Source organism: Sapajus apella, unplaced genomic scaffold (assembly GCF_009761245.1).
Source record: "Sapajus apella isolate SASKATOON/1434 unplaced genomic scaffold, GSC_monkey_1.0 scaffold1, whole genome shotgun sequence".
NCBI lineage: Eukaryota > Metazoa > Chordata > Mammalia > Primates > Cebidae > Sapajus > Sapajus apella.
In genome coordinates this window covers 66,948,413-66,967,308 of record NW_022436941.1, presented here as the reverse complement: position 1 = coordinate 66,967,308, position 18,896 = coordinate 66,948,413, and the positions used below count along the sequence as shown (strand labels likewise).

The 18,896-nt window shown below is 34.3% G+C and overlaps 1 protein-coding gene across 8 annotated transcripts in view; it reads left to right on the top strand.

Annotated features, from left to right (window-relative positions):
* FCHO2 (FCH and mu domain containing endocytic adaptor 2) overlaps positions 1 to 18,896 on the top strand; it is a 130,801-nt gene that overhangs the window by 98,917 nt on the left and 12,988 nt on the right. For 5 of the 8 annotated variants that reach the window (XM_032278639.1, XM_032278673.1, XM_032278666.1 and 2 more), the window contains 5 exons: positions 1,497 to 1,526; positions 5,493 to 5,596; positions 10,585 to 10,714; positions 13,052 to 13,111; positions 16,745 to 16,856. In XM_032278639.1, the coding sequence (XP_032134530.1) occupies positions 1,497 to 1,526; positions 5,493 to 5,596; positions 10,585 to 10,714; positions 13,052 to 13,111; positions 16,745 to 16,856 (436 nt within the window). The remainder of the gene's footprint in view (positions 1 to 1,496; positions 1,527 to 5,492; positions 5,597 to 10,584; positions 10,715 to 13,051; positions 13,112 to 16,744; positions 16,857 to 18,896) is intronic. The other 3 variants (XM_032278648.1, XM_032278656.1, XM_032278690.1) reach the window with 3 other exon arrangements.

Below are 18,896 nucleotides of genomic sequence, written 5' to 3'. Positions count from 1 at the left end.
ATTTCTAAAAATTTGTCCTCTGTATTGCCAAATAAAAGTGATTTTATTCTAGTTTTGTTCTATTACTCTATGACTTAATAAAAATTTGTAAAATACTATGTGTTTTTTTAAATTGGTATGTTTATTTCTAAGTATTTCATATTATCTAAATAATTATTATTGTTTATAGATAATTTAAATACAAAATACGTATCAGTGTAACCAATTCTTTCTTGATGGAAGTTAAATTGCATCTAATTTTCTAGTATTATGAACATCCATAGAAATAACAAATTTTGTGCATATGTCTCATAATATGCTTGTAATAATGTATCAATTTAAAATTTATGGCTCACAAGATAATATCCATCATACTTACTGCCAAACTGCTTTCTAGAAAGGCTTTAACACTTCCTAAGCAATTTATGAAAGAAGTTGATGAATGCTTTTTAGCTGTTGTTTTGGCAAGAATATGTTAAGTTTCTCTTTTCCTTAGTCAAAAAGCAGGCATCAAAAATGTATGTTTAATGAAACCACTGCTTGTTTAAAACAAGAAAATAAAATCAATTTTAGTTTCTTCTACCTTATTCTCTGGGACTTCAGAATTGCCATCCAGTATTTGGAGTTAAGGAAGCACTGGAATCATGGGGGGAGAACTTAAATCTGTCTGGTTCATGCTAGGTAACATTGTTAGGAATGCCACACGTTCTATTTAATTTCACCACGATAACAGCAGCACAAAGTTGTTTTTACTGTCCCTGTTTTATAGATGAAGAAAGTAAAGCTCAGAGGTAATACATAACTTCTCCAAGATCATATAGCTAATAAATAATCGAGACAAGTTTCAAACCTGGCTCTTATTTATTCTAAAGTAATTGTTCTATCTATTGCACTTTGGCAGATTAACAACAACAAAAAAGCCATGTTGAAATATCTTATTACTAAAAATTAAATATTGGTTTTAAAAATTAGACTGTTTAGAGACAAAATATTTTTTAAAAGGAACTGTAAGTGGATTACAAGAAATCTTAACCCTAAACACTGAACTATTTGACCCTTTGAAGGGAAGTTAATCTGTAATTAATGGTTGTAAAACAGCAAGAAGCAGTCAATACATAGTTGAACATAATAATCTGAAGTGGCATTATAGCCTTTCTCATTGATCATTTGTTACTATTTAGTTTTATATAATTAACCTTATGTGTGTATTATATAAGGAAAGTAATTGTACAGGAAAAACTGATGTGGTTGCCAAATCTCTCTTTTGTTTAGTAAAAATGTCAGAATGGTACTTTATATTTAGAATGAGGAGTTCTCAGCAGTATTTAAAAATTTTGTTAATATCCCATTATGAATTATTAAATCTTTAATAAAATTTTTCAAATTGGTATCACAGATGTTTTAGTTATATAGAAATTTCTTCATAATTCAGCTCATTGTTTCTTGACATTTTCTCTAGTACAGTCCCTTTCTTTTTATAAAAGTACTCTTTCTTCCTTTTTGCTACCTATCTAAAGAATGTTTGGCTCATATCACCATCACTTCAGGTAAAAAATGGTTCATTTTCATTTAGTGGTCATTGATGTTTAGCTATTAGGAAATGATGTAACATTTATTAACTTTTTGCTGGTTTTAAAATTCAGTTCAGTATGCATTTTTAAATCTGCCTATGTAGTATGAAAAGTAATGTTATAAATTTTACCTTTAAAAAAAAAGTTAGTGATGCTCAAAAGAGATAGTTATTCTGCTATATAGTAATTACTATTAAGTCTTCACTTGAACAGAATATAATTATCGATCAAACTAATCAATTCATAATTGAGATTATCATGTTTTACAGAACAGGCCCTAAGTGAAATTTTGAAATAGGCATTTTATCTTAAATTTTTATTTCATTCATTTTTATTGTTTGCTTGGTACTCACTAGTTACAACAAGTCTTAAATTTTGTCCCACCGTTCTTTGCAATCCACTTCTCGCCCATCTTAACATCCTCTACCCAGGTACTCATTTTAACGTTTGAGCAACATCCAGGTTGTGAGCTCATTCCTTACTCTCCTGTGTGTCTTTCACAATCTTAATTCATCACTAGCCTCATCTTAAAGCAGGCTAAAAAGTAATTTCAACCAATCAGTTAATAACTCATAGTTATGCATCCCAGTGTTGTTATGTTTTAAAATGTTGATTATGGCTTGGCTGAAAAGTAGTTTCAGTTGCATCTTATACCATGTAGACTATAAATAAGTATTCATGTTTATGTCAGATACGAATATGTAGAAACATTGATATATGTATTTTTAAAAATTTAACAGAAATATCTTACAACTACTTCCCCTTTGGTAAGTGCCAGTGCAGACTATTTTCTCTACCCATGGATTAATTGAACTCTTGTGCTCTGCAACGAAAAACAAAAACAAACAAACAAACAAAACTTTAAAATTATTTTTTGAAAAATAATTGGGCTGTTTTTTTTTTCTTTTTGTTTTTAAAATGGAGTCTTGCTTTGTCACCCAGGTTGGAGTGCAGTGGCACAATCTCTGCTCACTGCAACATCCCACCTCCCAGTTTCAAGCAGTTCTCCTGCCTCAGCCTCCCGAGTAGCTGGGATTGCAGATACGTGCCACCTTGCCCAGCTAATTTTTGTGTTTTTAGTAGAGACAGGGTTTCATCATGTTGGCCAGGCTGGTCTTGAACTCCTGACCTCGTGATCTGCCCGCCTCTGCTTCCCAAAGTGCTGGGATTACAGGCATGAGCCACCACACCCAGCCTGGGCTGTTTTTAAATATTAACTCAAACACTGATTTAGTCCGATGTACTTCCTGGGGCAGTTTTATCACTGGACAGACTTTGTTGAGTACCACACATACACAGCACTGTCGCTTTGCCACCTTTTCAGATCTTTTTAGATCTTGTATTGACTGTAAATAGTTACCTTTGCTCCTCTAGGAAAACAAGAATAACTCTGACTTTATATAATTTTGGACCTTCAGCATTTTAAGTTTCTAATGTACATACTTGTTTTCCTTCATTAATATGAAGTTTGAATTTAATGCTCTTCATCCATGTACTGTTATTTAAATTTTCTAGTTTCAGATAATTAAAACAAGAGAACTATTTGGCTATATGGATTATATTTTAGTTCTAGAATTTTCCTGTTGCCTCTAGTTTGTTGTTTTCTTCTTACTTATCTGACCTTGAGCAAAGTAGGAATTTCACTTCCTTTCTCACTGATTAACTTAAGTGTATGATAATTGAAAATTTACTTGAAACCTAGTCAGATCCTGAGCCTAGAAAGTCCATCACCAGATTTTTCCCCTAAATCTCTATTTTATTCTGCTCTAACAGCATCACCAGAGAGTACAGATCTAAGTTTCCTTTTGCTTCATGGCGGCAAAGTCAGTGGATTTTCTTTACTGATGAACTTGTTAGAATTAATAACTCCAGTGATGCTTAGAAGGCATTCCAGAGATTGCACTGTAAGCGGAAAATACTCACGGGCTCCCTAATGCTTTGGTTGGGATGTCTTCCATCAGCTGCATGTCTGAGGATCACAATGACCTTTGCTGTAATATTACATGTTTTGAAAATTTACCTACGGAAGCAGCTAACAATGCTGCTGCTATTTATTCTACATCATCATTTTTGCTTGTAGATTCTAGATTAGTTTCCACTATTGTCCAGATACAGAATGGTATGACAAGCATGCCTTGTATATTCGAGATAGTTAACGTCTGAGGGCAGATGTAGAATAGCCCTTATCGCCTATGTTTTTTAATACGTAACAGGCCAATTCATATTTCTTGAAACACTGTTTCTAATAGAAATTTGTAGCAGTGAATGCCACCCCACCACCAGTAAAAAATAAAACACAGGACAGTTAAGAACATAAACAATTGCAGTTATCTCCTTCAGAGGCTCCTAGAAGCAGCGCCTGATTGACATATGCAGATATAATATAGATTCATTTGTAAACAGTGGTGTTCATAAGTTTTGTTATTATCTTTCCTCAAAAAGCAAATTCTAAGCTGAACTTACTACTTCTGCCAGGCATGGTTTGAGTCAATGTAAATTCCATTTGGACAGAACACTCGATCAATAATAAATGCCTCTGCTGTGTAAACTCCCTCACAAGCTTGAAATAACATAGGCTAGGGCTAGTTTCATTGATAATGAACATATCATCAAAGTAGATATGTCATACACAGGAAAGTGTTATAGGCCTCAGATTTTGGTGCACATTTCTTCCAGTGTACAGCTTCAAGCGTGAGTGCAGCATGAAAGAACTGATACTGACTGGAAAAAGACGGTGGCCTCAGGATATAAGCTTGATTATCAGCTTTTTTGTTTTCCTTAAGCAACCTGAATAGCTCTTGCAACTTTTATCTCTTGTTATGGTATTCTAAGTGATTCCATACCTCCCATGCATGTACTTTCAATCCTGTGTGACTACCTTTTTCTTGAGGTCTCTTCCTACCACCTCTGTGCACCTTCCTTTCATGCATTGATTGATTCCTCCATTGATGATTAAAGGCCTTCAGCTTTGCAATTTATTTCCATATGTGTATACTTAGGCCCGTTTACATATTTTTAATTTTATACCTCTTTAAACTTTGAAAACATGCTGAATGTGTTTCTTCTCACTCATTATATTTTTCAGTCTATGAATTATAGCTCACATTTTAATATGAACCAAAGGACTTTGAAAATAATTTAATTTATTAATGATGATTGAACATGATTTTAAAGAGGGTTTAAACCTGTATACTTCCCTTTTTTTACTCTTGTTTTGATTATGCTTATACATTTGTGACTTTTGCTGATGTATACTTGACTTTTATCCCGTAAATTTACATTGTGATGTGACTAAGAATACTGTTATTTCTGATTTGTAAAATTAGCAAATAGCATTGAAAAACTCAACACTAAATTTATATAGGACTTAGGAAAAGTTAAGATATTATTTTGAACACATACCAAAATTGCAGTGATTCGGGGAATTTTTTTTTTAGTAAACTAATAGAATAATTATCCCAAATAATGTTACCCCCAAAAATGTTACAATGTGGTTCAACTTAAAAGTCAAATTAACAAGTTTAATTAAGGTAAGTATTTTATTTATAGTTTATAATATTCTGGAGGTACAGCTTCAAAGGCTTAGTCTTTAATTACTATCTGTAAAATAAACAGAAGACCTTTGACCTTAAATTGGTTTGTTTTCATCAGCTAATGTATCAGATTTAATTTTTATATGTATAAATAATTGAAACAGGAATAAAATTTGTATCAGTTTTATTGAAAGGTTAACTTTTTTTTCAGGAATATTACTGGTCACTTCAAAAACACATGTTTGATAGCTTCCTAATATTTCAATAAACATCAATAATTACATCTAAAAAAAGAGACTCCTGAAAAATGAGCTTTGATTACCAAGTTTCTTTATAATAGAATGTTTTTATGTAAGGATTGCTACATACTAATGATTTTCTTCACATTCTCTTTTTTCCCCTCAACCAGCCAGGCCCACAACTCCTCTTTCTGTAGGCACCATTGTCCCACCTCCGAGGCCTGCTTCCAGACCAAAGCTTACTTCAGGCAAACTCAGTGGGATTAATGAAATAGTATGTACTCAGGTTTTTTTTTTTATTATGTAACTGTTTAATTTAAGGTGCAGATTCTCTTTTTCTGTATGCCCTTTTACAGTTAATTGCTTGAGGTTTTCTACCCATGTCCTCATACTATAGAAAAATTTTCCCAACTAATGCTTTCTTTACTCTTCCTTATTACCTCAGTGATCATACCTATGAAACAGGACATTGTCCAGGAGGAAAGAGATTTCCTGACAAAGTTAGCACCTTATAAAAATACCATTCAGTATCCATTGTCTCACAATAAAGAAGCAGTTTTCATATAATTCTACTTAAAGTCAAATGTTAAGGAAATAAGTGGTGGCTTGTTCTTAGACCTTAAAAGTATACTCTAAGGAGGATCATGGAAGGCAACTGTCTCAGCATTTAAAATTGTATACATAAGGAAACTGGAGTCCACTTCGTCCAGTTGACTTATAAAAAGTACATGCATGGATGGGAAAGCATTGGTTTTAAAAAGTCATCAGATAGAGAAAATCTGTAGGCTTTATTCAGTGAGGTTCTCCCAAACCAGTCCACTTGCCTTTGATGTGGTTTACTTTGCTTCATATTCTACACTGATTGCCAGTTTAATTACCAGAATTAATTTTCTAAGTCCAGTTTAAAATTTTTCCCTTGATACACATTTCCAGTGGTTTCTGTCTGTATGATTGAAGGTTTTAGCTGAATGTACAAGAGTCTTTATAAAGCTTCCTTAGCAACCGGCATTACCAGACTGACTTTCCACCTTTCTCCCTTTTTCGACCCAGGTTCCAGCCCCTGAAACTTTTCAGTGTTCCACAAACATATTATGCTCTTTCACATGTCCATGTCTTCTTTCTATGCTCTCTGTATCTGAAATGCCCCTCAGTTTTCTGTGTAACAAATTGACTTCTTTCTTTAAGACCTAGCTAAATATCACCACCTAGGCAAAGCCCTCTTTGATCATTCCTTCACTTCTCTTCCTTATACCCAGATACTCTGCTTATATTTATGTTAGTTCACATATCACCTTGTATGTACTTTCTGTGAATCTGTTACCCTTACTGGACTATGCCTTAAGTCAACCTCATATACTCAGTACTTTGCATGATGCCTGTTGGATGGTACACAGTTATAAGTTCAGTGACTGTATTGAAAAGCTTGAGCACCAAGTATTGAAATGATGACATCTTTCTTTTCTGAGTGAACAGACTTAGTGGAAGTGAAATGAAAGACTAAGTACAAGGTCCCAAGGAGAAGGTTATTATTTAAGTAATATAGAAATTACTTCATTTTGGTCAGGTGTGGTGGCTCACACCTATAATCCCAGCATTTTGGGAGGCCAAGGTAGGCAGATCACTTGAGGTTGGGAGTTCAAGACCAGCCTGACCAACATGGAGAAACCCCGTCTCTACTAAAAATACAAAATTAGCCGGCATGTGGTGGCACATGCCTGTAATCCCAGCTACCCAGAAGGCAGAGGTTATGGTGAGCCAAGATCACGCCATTGCAATCCAGCCTGGGCAACAAGAGCGAAACTCTGTCTCAAAAAAAAAAAAAAGAAATTACTACATTTTAAAATACTTTTTTCTCTTTTTTAAATCAAGTTATGACTAGAACTTTAAGTACATTTTAATAAGTTGACTTTTTTCGTGATTGTAAAACCAGTATATGATCATGTTATAAAATCTGGAAAACAGAAATCAGAGAAAGGAAATTTTAAATTTCCTCTATATTTCACCACCCAAAGATAACCACTGTTAACAGTTTTTGTAATGCATAAGTGTTTATCCAGAGGCAATAAATATAGTTAAAAGTGCAAGCTTATTAGCCATGTATTAGCTGAGCAACATTAAGCAGTTATTTAATCAGAGTTTTGGTTGCCTCATGGATAAAATATGTGTAATGATATTAGATTGTGAGACTTAAAATGAGTTAATACGTATAAAACACTTAGAACATTGTTGAGTGCAAATAGTTGCTCAAAAATTATTAATGGTATAGGCATATTTTTAAATAAAAAGTCATACCTTGCATTATTAATTTGTTTTCCACTTGAAAATAATCTTTCTATATCATGAATTATTCTTTGATTATAATTTTATTTATAGAATTAGGGGGTTCGAGTACAGATTTCTTACATGCATATATTGCATAGTAGTAGAACCTGGGCTTTTAGTGTACCCATCAACTGAGTAGTGAATATTATAACCAATAGGTAATGTTTCTACCTTTACGATTCTCCCATCTTCCCACCTTTAATAGTCTCCACTGTCTGTTATTGCATTCTGTATGTCCATGTGTAACCTTTGTTTAGCTCCCACTTGTAAGTGAGAATATGAGATAGTGGACTTTCTGTTTCTGAGTTATTTCACTCAGGATAATGGCCTCCAGTTCCATCCATGTTGCTGAATGAATTATTTCATAGTTTTCAAGCTTCTTTAAAGTGGTAGAATTTTTTGCCAAATAACTTTAAATTGTAAGTATTAATATATTAAAATAAAGTGGGACTCATGGTTGAATCCCTCACATCACCCCCTTGTCATCATACACCACCCTTTCCCCATCCTTGAGAGGCTTAAAGAAACCACCCTCTGAGCTTCAGGGAGCACCATTTTAAGTAGTTGTAGAGTATTTCAATGTATGAGTGCTCGGTCTTCTACACTGTTGTCTGTCAGAATTAAATTTCTAAAAGTTTGAAGAAATTTATTTAACATTTAGTTCCATGTTTCTGTTACTGTAAACTATGTGTTAATGACTATCCTTATGGTTTTTTAGCCTTCATTTTTTAATACAAAATTTTTAAAGTGCAATTTATGAACTAAACTATATGTACATTTTTAAGACTCTTGATAATTATTTTTGTATTGCCCACCAGAGAGGTTATGTTGATTTGCATTTTCTCCAGCTGTACATTAGAGTGTCTTTTTTTTTTTTTTTTTTCATGCTTGTATGTGCATTTTTCTGGAGAGAGAGAGCTCATAGCTTTCACCAGACACTCGAAGGAGTTTATAACCACATCCTCCCTACTCACTGGAGGAACCATTCATTATTCAGAGCAGTGGCACCGAAAGTTCAGTACCAGATTAGATTTTAAATTTTTTAATTAAATCATTAGCATCACCAGGGAACTTAGTAGAAATAGTGTCTCTGGCTCCACCCCAGGCAAGTCGGAAATTCTAGGGCGGGGCCCAGCAATTGTGTATCATTAACGAGCCCTCCATGTGATTCTGATGCATGCTAACGTTTGAGAAACATTGTTTTAAAGCAATGCTGTCCAATAGAATAGAATATAAACAACATATAATTTAAAATTTTCTAGTAGCCACATAGAAAAACAATGAAATTCATTGTAATATATTTTATCTGCTATATAAAAAATACTATTTTAACACATATTCAACATAAAAATTAAGGAGAATTTTACATTCCTTTTATGTGTATGCTATGTCTTCAAAATTTGCTCTGTATGTTACACTTGTAGCACATCTCAGTTTGGGCTAGTCACATTTCAAGTGCTATTGGCCTCTGTGGTAGATAGCATAATTCTAAAATTAGAGAAAACCACTTGAGAAAAGAGCTGTTTTGCCTTTTCCTTAAAAAAATATAAAATGCAGTCACCTTATATTGGCCTTGAGGTTATGTTGCCGTAGGAGAAATATCCCACAGTAGTTGATTTCAAGACTTTTTCCAGGCTTGTGAGTTTCAGAATAGCTGTTGATCAGCATCTTCTTAGCCTGACGTACTGCACCACCTTGGTCTGCATATACACACAGCTGTATTGTTAGTGTCCTGCTGAATTTTTTCATAATGAGTCATCAAAAAGCTGTACTCTGGAAAAAATGGTTAAATGGGTGGGGAGGTTACAAATTGTAAGACACTTTTTGCAGTAAAATGACAGTTTTATTAAAATGTATATCTGTAAATTTATATTCATGCAATGAAGAGTTGAGTAGTGTATGAATGCAAGTAGGGTTTTGTTTTTGCCTTTTGTTTTTCATGTTCCTCAAATAACTCAGGTCAGTTTGTCTTTCTTGTTCACTGCTTTGTATCTAGTACCTAATCCAGGGACAATAGTAGGCACTAAATAAATATCTACTTGCCGGATACTTTTATAAGCAGAAAAAGTTTTTTTTTTTTTTTTTTAATTAAGACAAATATGCCTATTTTTTAAGAAAGCAAAACACCTCAGGAAGTGTTGCTAATGATTTATTGGTACAGTTAGGAATTTGGAAGGAAAAAAAATCCATCACCAAAGTGAAAGATGAATTAGAGTTATATTTTTCATATTTGTTTTATGTTTCATTAGAAAATTGGGAAGACAACAGAATTGAATCTCAAACCTTTATATGGAGTGAGTTTTCTCAATGAGGAAGCATTACAAGGAAGTACTGAGGAAAATGTGAACAGATTTGTAAACACCAAAACTGTAAATGACAAGCAATATTTAAGGAGGAAAATATTTGCAAGAAAATAAGGCAAAGGGTTAGTGAAAGCTCAGATAATACTAAAACCTCCCTAAATTACATCAACCCATTCATAAAAGTAAAAGTGAAGGTTTTATTTTCCAAATTAGCTATAAGAAATTTTTAATCATTTTTTTTCTTCTTCTGTGACTCATCCATTTATTGCTAGCAAGGATGTAGAGAAATTTTCTCTATTTATAGTCAGTCAGGTAAAGTGAATAACCCGTTTGGGAAGAAGAACGTTTATACTGTTTAAACTAATTTAACTTCTGAGAATCTATCTTAAGCATACCTTTTTAAATACAGAAAAATTTTTATGCACAAAGACCCATTTTACAGCATTATTTAAAAATAACCTTTTCAGACTTTGATATGTTCTTAAAAATGCTCTGATGTATGGCATCTCTGATAAGTTACAAGAAATGCACACAGTAAATTTGGTTTGATATGTTAAATTTACCTGATACTTAAAAATATTCTGTAACAAGAGGGGTATTGTTTTAACATTTTGATAAATAACTTTTTGTTTTTAAGCCCAGGCCATTCAGCCCACCTGTAACTTCCAACACCAGCCCACCTCCTGCTGCACCATTAGCCCGGGCAGAAAGTTCTTCTTCTGTCTCATCATCTGCTTCATTGAGTGCTGCCAATACTCCAACAATAGGTAAGTGGTTATCATCAATTACATGTGAAATATAGCATACAAAATATATGTATGCTAAATACGTATATATTTTTTAATGGGCTAATGAAGAATTTAACATTAGAAATTTTGTTTTTCTGGAAACACACCTGGAGTTTATTAAACTGCCCATGCTTTGCCTTTCTGTTGACAGTCCGTGTTGTCTGGATAAAAGAATTTTAACTGTGGTTAGCACTGTTAAGAGTGAGTCAAATTGATGAACTGCTGATCAATATAAATAGTTGAAGGCAAAACGAAATATAGTTCTTCCTACTGTGAACTGATAGTTGCATTTCTAGAAAATTTATGTTTTAAAAACAATAGTGTTTTGAAAATGATTGAATGAAAACAGTTTTGTGCTTGCAGTGAATTAAATTTTTCTACAAGAATTTCAAGACTTAAAAATAGCTCTTAGGTAAGTGGTTCTCAATCTTTGATGGAACCAGCGACTGGTTTTGTGGAAGACAATTTTTCCATGGACTGGGGTCAAGGGGATGATTTCAGGATGATTCCGTGCATTACATTTATTGTGCACTTTATTTCTATTATTATTACATTGTAATACATCATGAAATAATTATATATCTCACCATAATGTAGAATCAATGGGAGCCCTGAGCTTGTCATCTACAACTAGACAGTCCCATCTGGGGGTGATGGGAGACAATGACAAATCATCAGGCATTAGATTTTCTTTCTTTCTTTCTTTTTTTTTTTTTTTGAGACGGAGTTTCACTCATGTTACCCGGGCTGGAGTGCAATGGCACGATCTCGGCTCACTGCAACCTCCGCCTCCTGGGTTCAGGCAATTCTCCTGCCTCAGCCTCCTGAGTAGCTGGGATTACAGGCACGCACCACCATGCCCAGCTAATTTTTTGTATGTTTAGTAGAGGCGGGGTTTCACCATGTTGACCAGGATGGTCTCGATCTCTTGACCTCGTGATCCACCCGCCTCGGCCTCCCAAAGTGCTGGGATTACAGGCTTGAGCCACCGCGCCCGGCCTAGGCATTAGATTTTCATATGGAGTGTGCAAACTAGATCCCACACATGTGCAGTTCGCAATAGGTTTCTCACTCCTATGAGAATCTAATGCCACTGCTGATCTCACTGGAGGCAGAGCTCAGGCTGTAATTCAAGTGATGGAGGGGGAGCACTGTAAATACAGATGACATTCACCTCCTTCTGTGCGACTGGGTACCAGCCTGGGGGTTCAGGATCCCTGTCTTAGGCATAGCCATATGAACCTAAACCTCACCAAACAAATTCAGTATTTTACTACATCTAGACTTTGCTCAAAAGTTTTTTGTCATCACTTCTCAGTTTTTCCCACAAATTCTTAGTACCTTTCTCACCCATTGTTAGGATAATAAAGCACAAAGCCACTTAGACAAAGCAGCTGTGTTGTAGGAGCAACAGCTTCTCATCAAAATTATGATGGTACTTATTGTAGCTGGTTTTAGGAGTGATGGGCTTATTCTTGATAATGCAAATCACTGATTTGCACTAACTGAGCACTATTTCAGTAGTGGTCAAAGTGAGGTCCTTGGAACTGCCTGTAGCATCTGCATCACCTGGATACTTCTTAGAAATGTAGATTTTTAAAATCAGAAACCCTGGGAGTGGAACTAGCAATCGTTTAACAGGCCTTACAGGTCTGATTTTAATATCAACTGAGTTTGATAACCACAGCCCCAATTAAGCTGACTTAATTCCACTTTAATTTGTTGAGGCTCACAAAGGAGAAATGCATCTTGTGTGTGGCCATTGTAAAAAGAGGATAAGTAATATAGGCTAGAATGAAATATAAAATGGTTTGATGTCTAAATGTCTAAACATGATGTCACCATCTTAGTACCTTTGTGAACATAGCATTTTCTCCATCTTTTAATTTTTTCCCAAAGAATCTAATGTTTAGTCCTAAAAAAACTAATTGGGGCCTACTAGAAATCAGGCAGGTAGTCTGGGTAACCTTATTTTAGCTTTAGTGGTTTTTTCTTTTTTTCATTATCTTTAGATTATTCAGGAGGTTTTTTGTTTGTTTGTGATGGAAACTTTAATTTCTATTGAATTGGCACATACTTGTTTATGGTTTGACCCAGCACTGGCAATAGAACAAGCAAACGCAGGTGACAGTGATAATATAGGCAAGGCAGGTTGTATGTGAATTTTGTACAACAAAGATTTTTTAAATCTATCTAAAAAGTTCTCTTTCTTTGCCACGATTATTCAACACTGTTTAGATTTAAGTTTCTGATTCTTCTTGTTTCTTGAAAATGTTTTCTTTTTCTGCATTATTTTGTTTTATTTAAATACAATAGAAGATGATAATTTGATTGGGACACTCTCTGAAATTGAAAAGCACTGTGAGACATCACCAGGTATTGTATCAGAAGCAAATGTATGTGTTGACTAATGATCCTTAAGTGTATCTAAAATATTTTGTTATCTAACTTTTCCTTTTCCAGAAGTGTATGGTGTCTCAGAAATCAAGAATTATGCTAAGATTAACTATTTCAGTTTTGTGCTAATTCCATCAAATTGCTGTACAGGATCCATTATATCAAATCCCCAACTATAAAAGCACAGTATTTTTGCATTTTCTTCTCTGCTTTCCTCAACTCAGCTTTAAGAAGTATTAATAAATCTTAATTTTAAAACTATCAAAATCAGATAAGAAGTGGTCCAAAAAGAAGTAAACAGAATATGTCAGTTAAAAAAAAACAAAACTCTATTACCTAAATTAGTAGAGCAAAGGCTATCATATACGAAAACCATATAGATGAAGTTAGAAGCATGGAGATAGGAGATAGTGGGGAGTGCGTCTCTGTTTTATTCTGAGTGGAAAGGAATTCTACATAAATATCCATTGATTGTTATAAGAAGTACCCTGTACCTGTTACATACTTCAGGGTCATAAGCTATCTACATTTTCAAAACATAAAATTGTCTACATATGTAACATATATTATGTAATATGTAATTAAACCAAAATTAGAAACCACAATTGTCCTTATCCTTATTAAGAAAACAAATTTTTATTTCTAAGAAATTTTTTGGAATAATACAGTATACATTTAGACTTTTTAAAAGACTATTTAAGTATGTATTTCTTAATCATTTTTTTGAAGTATCCATGTGCTAAATGATCTTGAAAGAGAAACAAAAATAGAAAACACAAAAAGGAATATGCCAAATGTTAAGCGGGTTTTTTCTTCAACTTTCCAATACTTTTCTCTGCTTGCCAATGTTCAGTAATTTACAGGGAAGCTATTTCAAGAATTCTCTTGTTATGTGCCCAGATTAGATTGTTGGAAAGAATATTTATGCAGGTTGCTTTAATTTTTCGTGTCAAAGCAGTAGTAGACATTAATGTTACCATTGGCTTTATATAAATATTCATTTGTGTGAGTTACTCAAGAGACTTTCTTTTCTTTTAATGAGACAGGGTCTCACTCCATTGTCCAGACTGAAATTCAGGATTGTGATCATAGTTCACTATAAGCTCAAACTCCTGGGTTCGAGTAGTCCTCCCACCTGAGCCTCCCAAAGTACTGGAATTACAGGTGTGAACCGGTACACTTGGCCAGGGAATATATTAATTTCATATTTAAGAAAATATAATTTTCTTTAATTAAAAAAGTATTACAATAACAATGTTGGTGAGGATGTGGAGAAACTAGAATGCTTATGCATTATTGGTGAGAATATAAGATAGTACAGCTGCTGTGGAAAACAGTATGGCTGTTCCTCAGAAAATTTAAAATGGAATTTCCATGAGATCCAGCAGTTCTACTTCTGGATACGTACCCAAAAGAATTGAAAGCAGAACCTCAAAGAGATAGTTATACACTCATGTTTATAGCAGCACTATTGACAGTAGCAAAGGTAGAAACAACCTATGTCCATTGTTACATGAATGGGTGAGCAAAACGTGGTATTTGCATACAATAGAATATGATTCAGCCTTAAAAGAGAAGGAAATTCTAGCATGCTATGAACCTTGAAGACACTTTGCTAAGTTAAATACTGTATAATTCAAACTTACAGGGACAGCAAGTAGCATGGTGGCTGCCAGGGGCTGGGGAAACTGGTGGAGGTTATTGTTTCATGGGTATAGGGTTTTCATTTTATAAAATGAAGAGAGTTATGGAGATGGATGATAGTGGTTGTTGCACAGTGTTATGAATAGATTCCATACCGGTGAACTGTATGCTTAAAAATGATTAAGATGGTAAATTTTGTGTTATGTTTATTTTACCACAGTTACAAAATTGCAAAGATTGTTATAGCCTTTGTCTTTTTCAGAAAATATGTTTTCCTGAATTTCTGATGACCCTCTTATTTAGAACAATATATTAGGGAAAAAAGTGGATTGAACTAAGTTAGATTTACAGTGAAATTTTCAAGTGTACACACATATGTTTTTATAGTTAAAATCAGTAAATTTGTACTTAATATGCCTTTTTTCACTTGATATCTTCTCACATCCCAAAACTAATGATGCTTGATTAGGACTCTAGCTTTTACCTAACCACCTTCACCTGATCCAAACTTGATTCCCTGCCAGTAGTCATTTTTCCCTTCAGTCTAGGATTTACTCTGTGTTCAGAGAGATCTTACTAAATAAAAACCTAATAACATTTCTCTCAAACATTATCAATGGTTTCTAGTGACAAAAGGACAAAATTAAAGGTCTTTCACACCCTAATCTGGATCATGAGCACTTTTCCAGCCTCATCTTGGTGTCCTTTCGTCACTCTAGCCCATCCCTCACATTTTTTGTTTTGCTTCTGCTTTGCAAAGCTAGTACTTGTGCTTCAAAAAGACACCATTTTTTTTTTCATGTCCCCCTGGCAAAGTGCCTGGCACATGTTAGTGGTTAATAAATAGTAGCTGTTGTGATTTCGTGAATAACTTTTTAAATGTGAAGAACCTTCTAAATAAAAATTCCTTCAAAATCTAGAATACCAAGTTAACAATATCTTTTTTCACTATTTGTAGCACCTCAGATTTAGTTGTGAGGTGGAGAAAGCCAGTACTGATTTTTATCAGAATTAATATTTAAGGTATCTCAGAAGTAACTCAGTGTTTTACTATAGGAGGTGCATCTGAAATAAGAATGTCTGATACCTGTTAACATTGTGTAATATTTATATAAGAAAAGCATATATTCAAATTTCAGAGATTAAGTCTTGACCTAGGTTATTCATTTTTTTATTTCACTAAGTATGAAATATAACAAACTCATATATTTTTGCAAAACTGCATTATATATATTAAGTGAAATGCTCCCACTTTGGAAAGTCAGTAGCAGTAGCAGTAAGGCACACAGTAGTAAGAAGAGTGTGTTTGTGAAGAAAAACAAAGGGAATGCACTATTTTGAGGGGATACTTTATTTAGGTTAAATTTAAAATAATAAAAACCTGAACACTTGCATAAATTTGTTTACATTTTAATTTTGCTCCATAAACACTGATTTTTCTTTAAGTAGTGTTATTAGTCAAATATTTATTGAGACAAAGTAATGTGGGAATACAGTATAAACACCAGACAAAGAGGAGGTTAACGAGAATTATAATGATAATGAGTAGGGTAAGAAGCATTACTACTTGGATAAAAGTAAATACAAAGATCCTAAATTGGCCTTCAGTTATGCCCTGAACAATGATTGATAGAATCTGGAAGACTTTGGTATTTGAATATTTTTGAAGCCATATTTTTGTAATTTTAGTTCTTTAAGTTAAGGGCTTTTTTATTCTGACATTGTTTAACCATTCTGTCTTTCCATTTAAAAGAAGTGTCTGTGTGACATGTCTTCCTGGAGTTTTTTTGTCCTTTGTATTATGCTCCAGTTTGTTTTATGCTATATTTCTTAGCCTCCAGATTTATACATGGGACATCATTGAAACCAGCAATAGGGTCATTTGTGAAAACCTAACAGTATAAATCTAACTGTCTTCATATTTATGTCTTTCTGAAGGCTTTAACAAATTAATTGTGTGTATTCTAGGTGTGTCACGGGGTCCCAGCCCTGTCAGCCTTGGAAATCAGGACACCTTGCCTGTAGCAGTCGCCCTTACAGAATCTGTTAATGCCTACTTTAAAGGAGCAGATCCCACCAAGTTAGTTTTTAAAATATATACTTGTATGTGTATGTATGTGTGTTGGGTAGAGGAGGCGGTGGGGCTTGGTGGTAAATTTTAAGCATTACATTTTGATTCTATGTAGATTACAGTTTTCTGTTATTTATTTACCTGACTTTTTGCTATCTAATATAGTCATTTGACGATTACAGTCAATGTACATTCATTCATCAAATACTTGAGAACCTATTATTTCTCAGACTCTGTTATATGTATACTAAGGATACTTGAGTAAACAAAAGAGTTCTCTCCTGAGCTTGCATTATAGTGAGGGAAACTAAATATCAAAGAAACAGCTGAATGTACTGGGTATTGATACACACTATGAAGAAAAATAAACCAGGGTTAGAGGCTAGAGAATAACATTAGATAGAGGGCTACTATTTTAGATAGAATGATCAGGGAAAACTTTTTTAAGGTTATTTTAAGCAGATAGTTAAAAGGCATGGAGAAGCAAGACATGCAGATATCTGAGGAAAGAGTATTGCAGGAAGAGAGAACCAGTGAGTGTAAGATACCAAAGCAAAAGCATATTTGGTATATTCAAGAAACAGCAAGGAAAACCGTGTCACTGAGTAGGAGTAAACAGGAGAGAGAGTACTTAAAGATGAATCCGGAGAGGTAGGAGACCAAGTTAGGCATTGTAAGCCATGATAAGGAATTTGGAATTTATTTTGAGTAATATGGAAAGCCAGTAGAGGCTTTTAGCAGAGGAATGATGAAATTACATATGTTTTCAAAGGAGCACTCCAGTTGCTCTATGGAGAATAAACTGGGGGCAGAGGGGTACGGTGGGCAGTCAGAGTAGATAGAGAAAGTTAGAGATTAATTACAGAAGTCCAGGTGAGAGATGATGGTGGCTTGTATGTCGGTATTAGCAGGGTAAGTGATGAGTAGTAATGAGATTCTGAATATATTTTGAAAATGGAATTGTCAAGATTTGTTGGAGGTTGAACTTCAAATGCTAAGTTTGAAGTTTAAACCATCTTAGTGGAAATGTTGAGTTGATGCTTGGATACATGATTCTGGAGTTCAAGAAGTAAGTCTAGGCTAGAGATAAAATATTTGGTAATGTAATTAATTAGTTTGTAGATAATACTCAAAGTTAGTGGCCTTAAGGAGTAGCTAGAAAAGAGATCTGAAAACTAAGTCTTGATTTCCTCCAGTGTTTGGAAAATAGGAAGATGAGAATGATCTAACAAAGGAATTTGAGAGAGCAAGCAGCAAGAGAGGTGAGGAGAGGACTAATAGATCCGTGTCTAGAAACTAAGTGAATAAATCATTTGTTGATGGCATATATGAAACTATATCTGATACTGCCTGACAGGTCAAGAAAAATTGACCATTGACAATATGGAAAGTCATTAGTGACATTCACAAGAGAGATTTTAGTGGCATAATGGAGATGAAAGTGTGCTTTGAGGGAGTTCAGGAGCTGAAGCTGATACAGTCTAGACAACTATATTTGGAAAGAACAGATGCAGTTATTTCAGGATGTTTTGCTCTAAGTGAGAGCAGAGAAGTGGAATGGTAGCAGGAGTGAGGTGGTGAAATCAAAGGACGGTATTATTTATTTTCGTTTTTGTGTTTTTTTGAATATGATATATATGTCAGCATATATATGTGCTAATGAAAGAAACAGTATTTACAGAAAAAATTGGACCTGCAGAAAAAAGAGGGGATCAATCACATGAATGAAGTCCTTCAGTGTATAAGAGGAAGTGAGTTCTGGTAAACTGACATAAGAACAGAAAATCAAACACCACATGTTCTCACTCATAGGCAGGTGTTGAACAATGAGAACACATGGACACAGGGAGGGGAGCATCACACACTGGGCCTGTTGCGGGGGAATAGGGGATGGACAGTGAGAGGTAGGGAGATTGGAGAGGGATAACATGGGGAAAAATGCAAATATAGGTGATGGGGGGATGGAGGCAGCAAACCACATTGCCATGTATGTACCTGTGCAACAATCCTACATGTTCTGCACATGTACCCTAGAACCTAAAGTGCAAT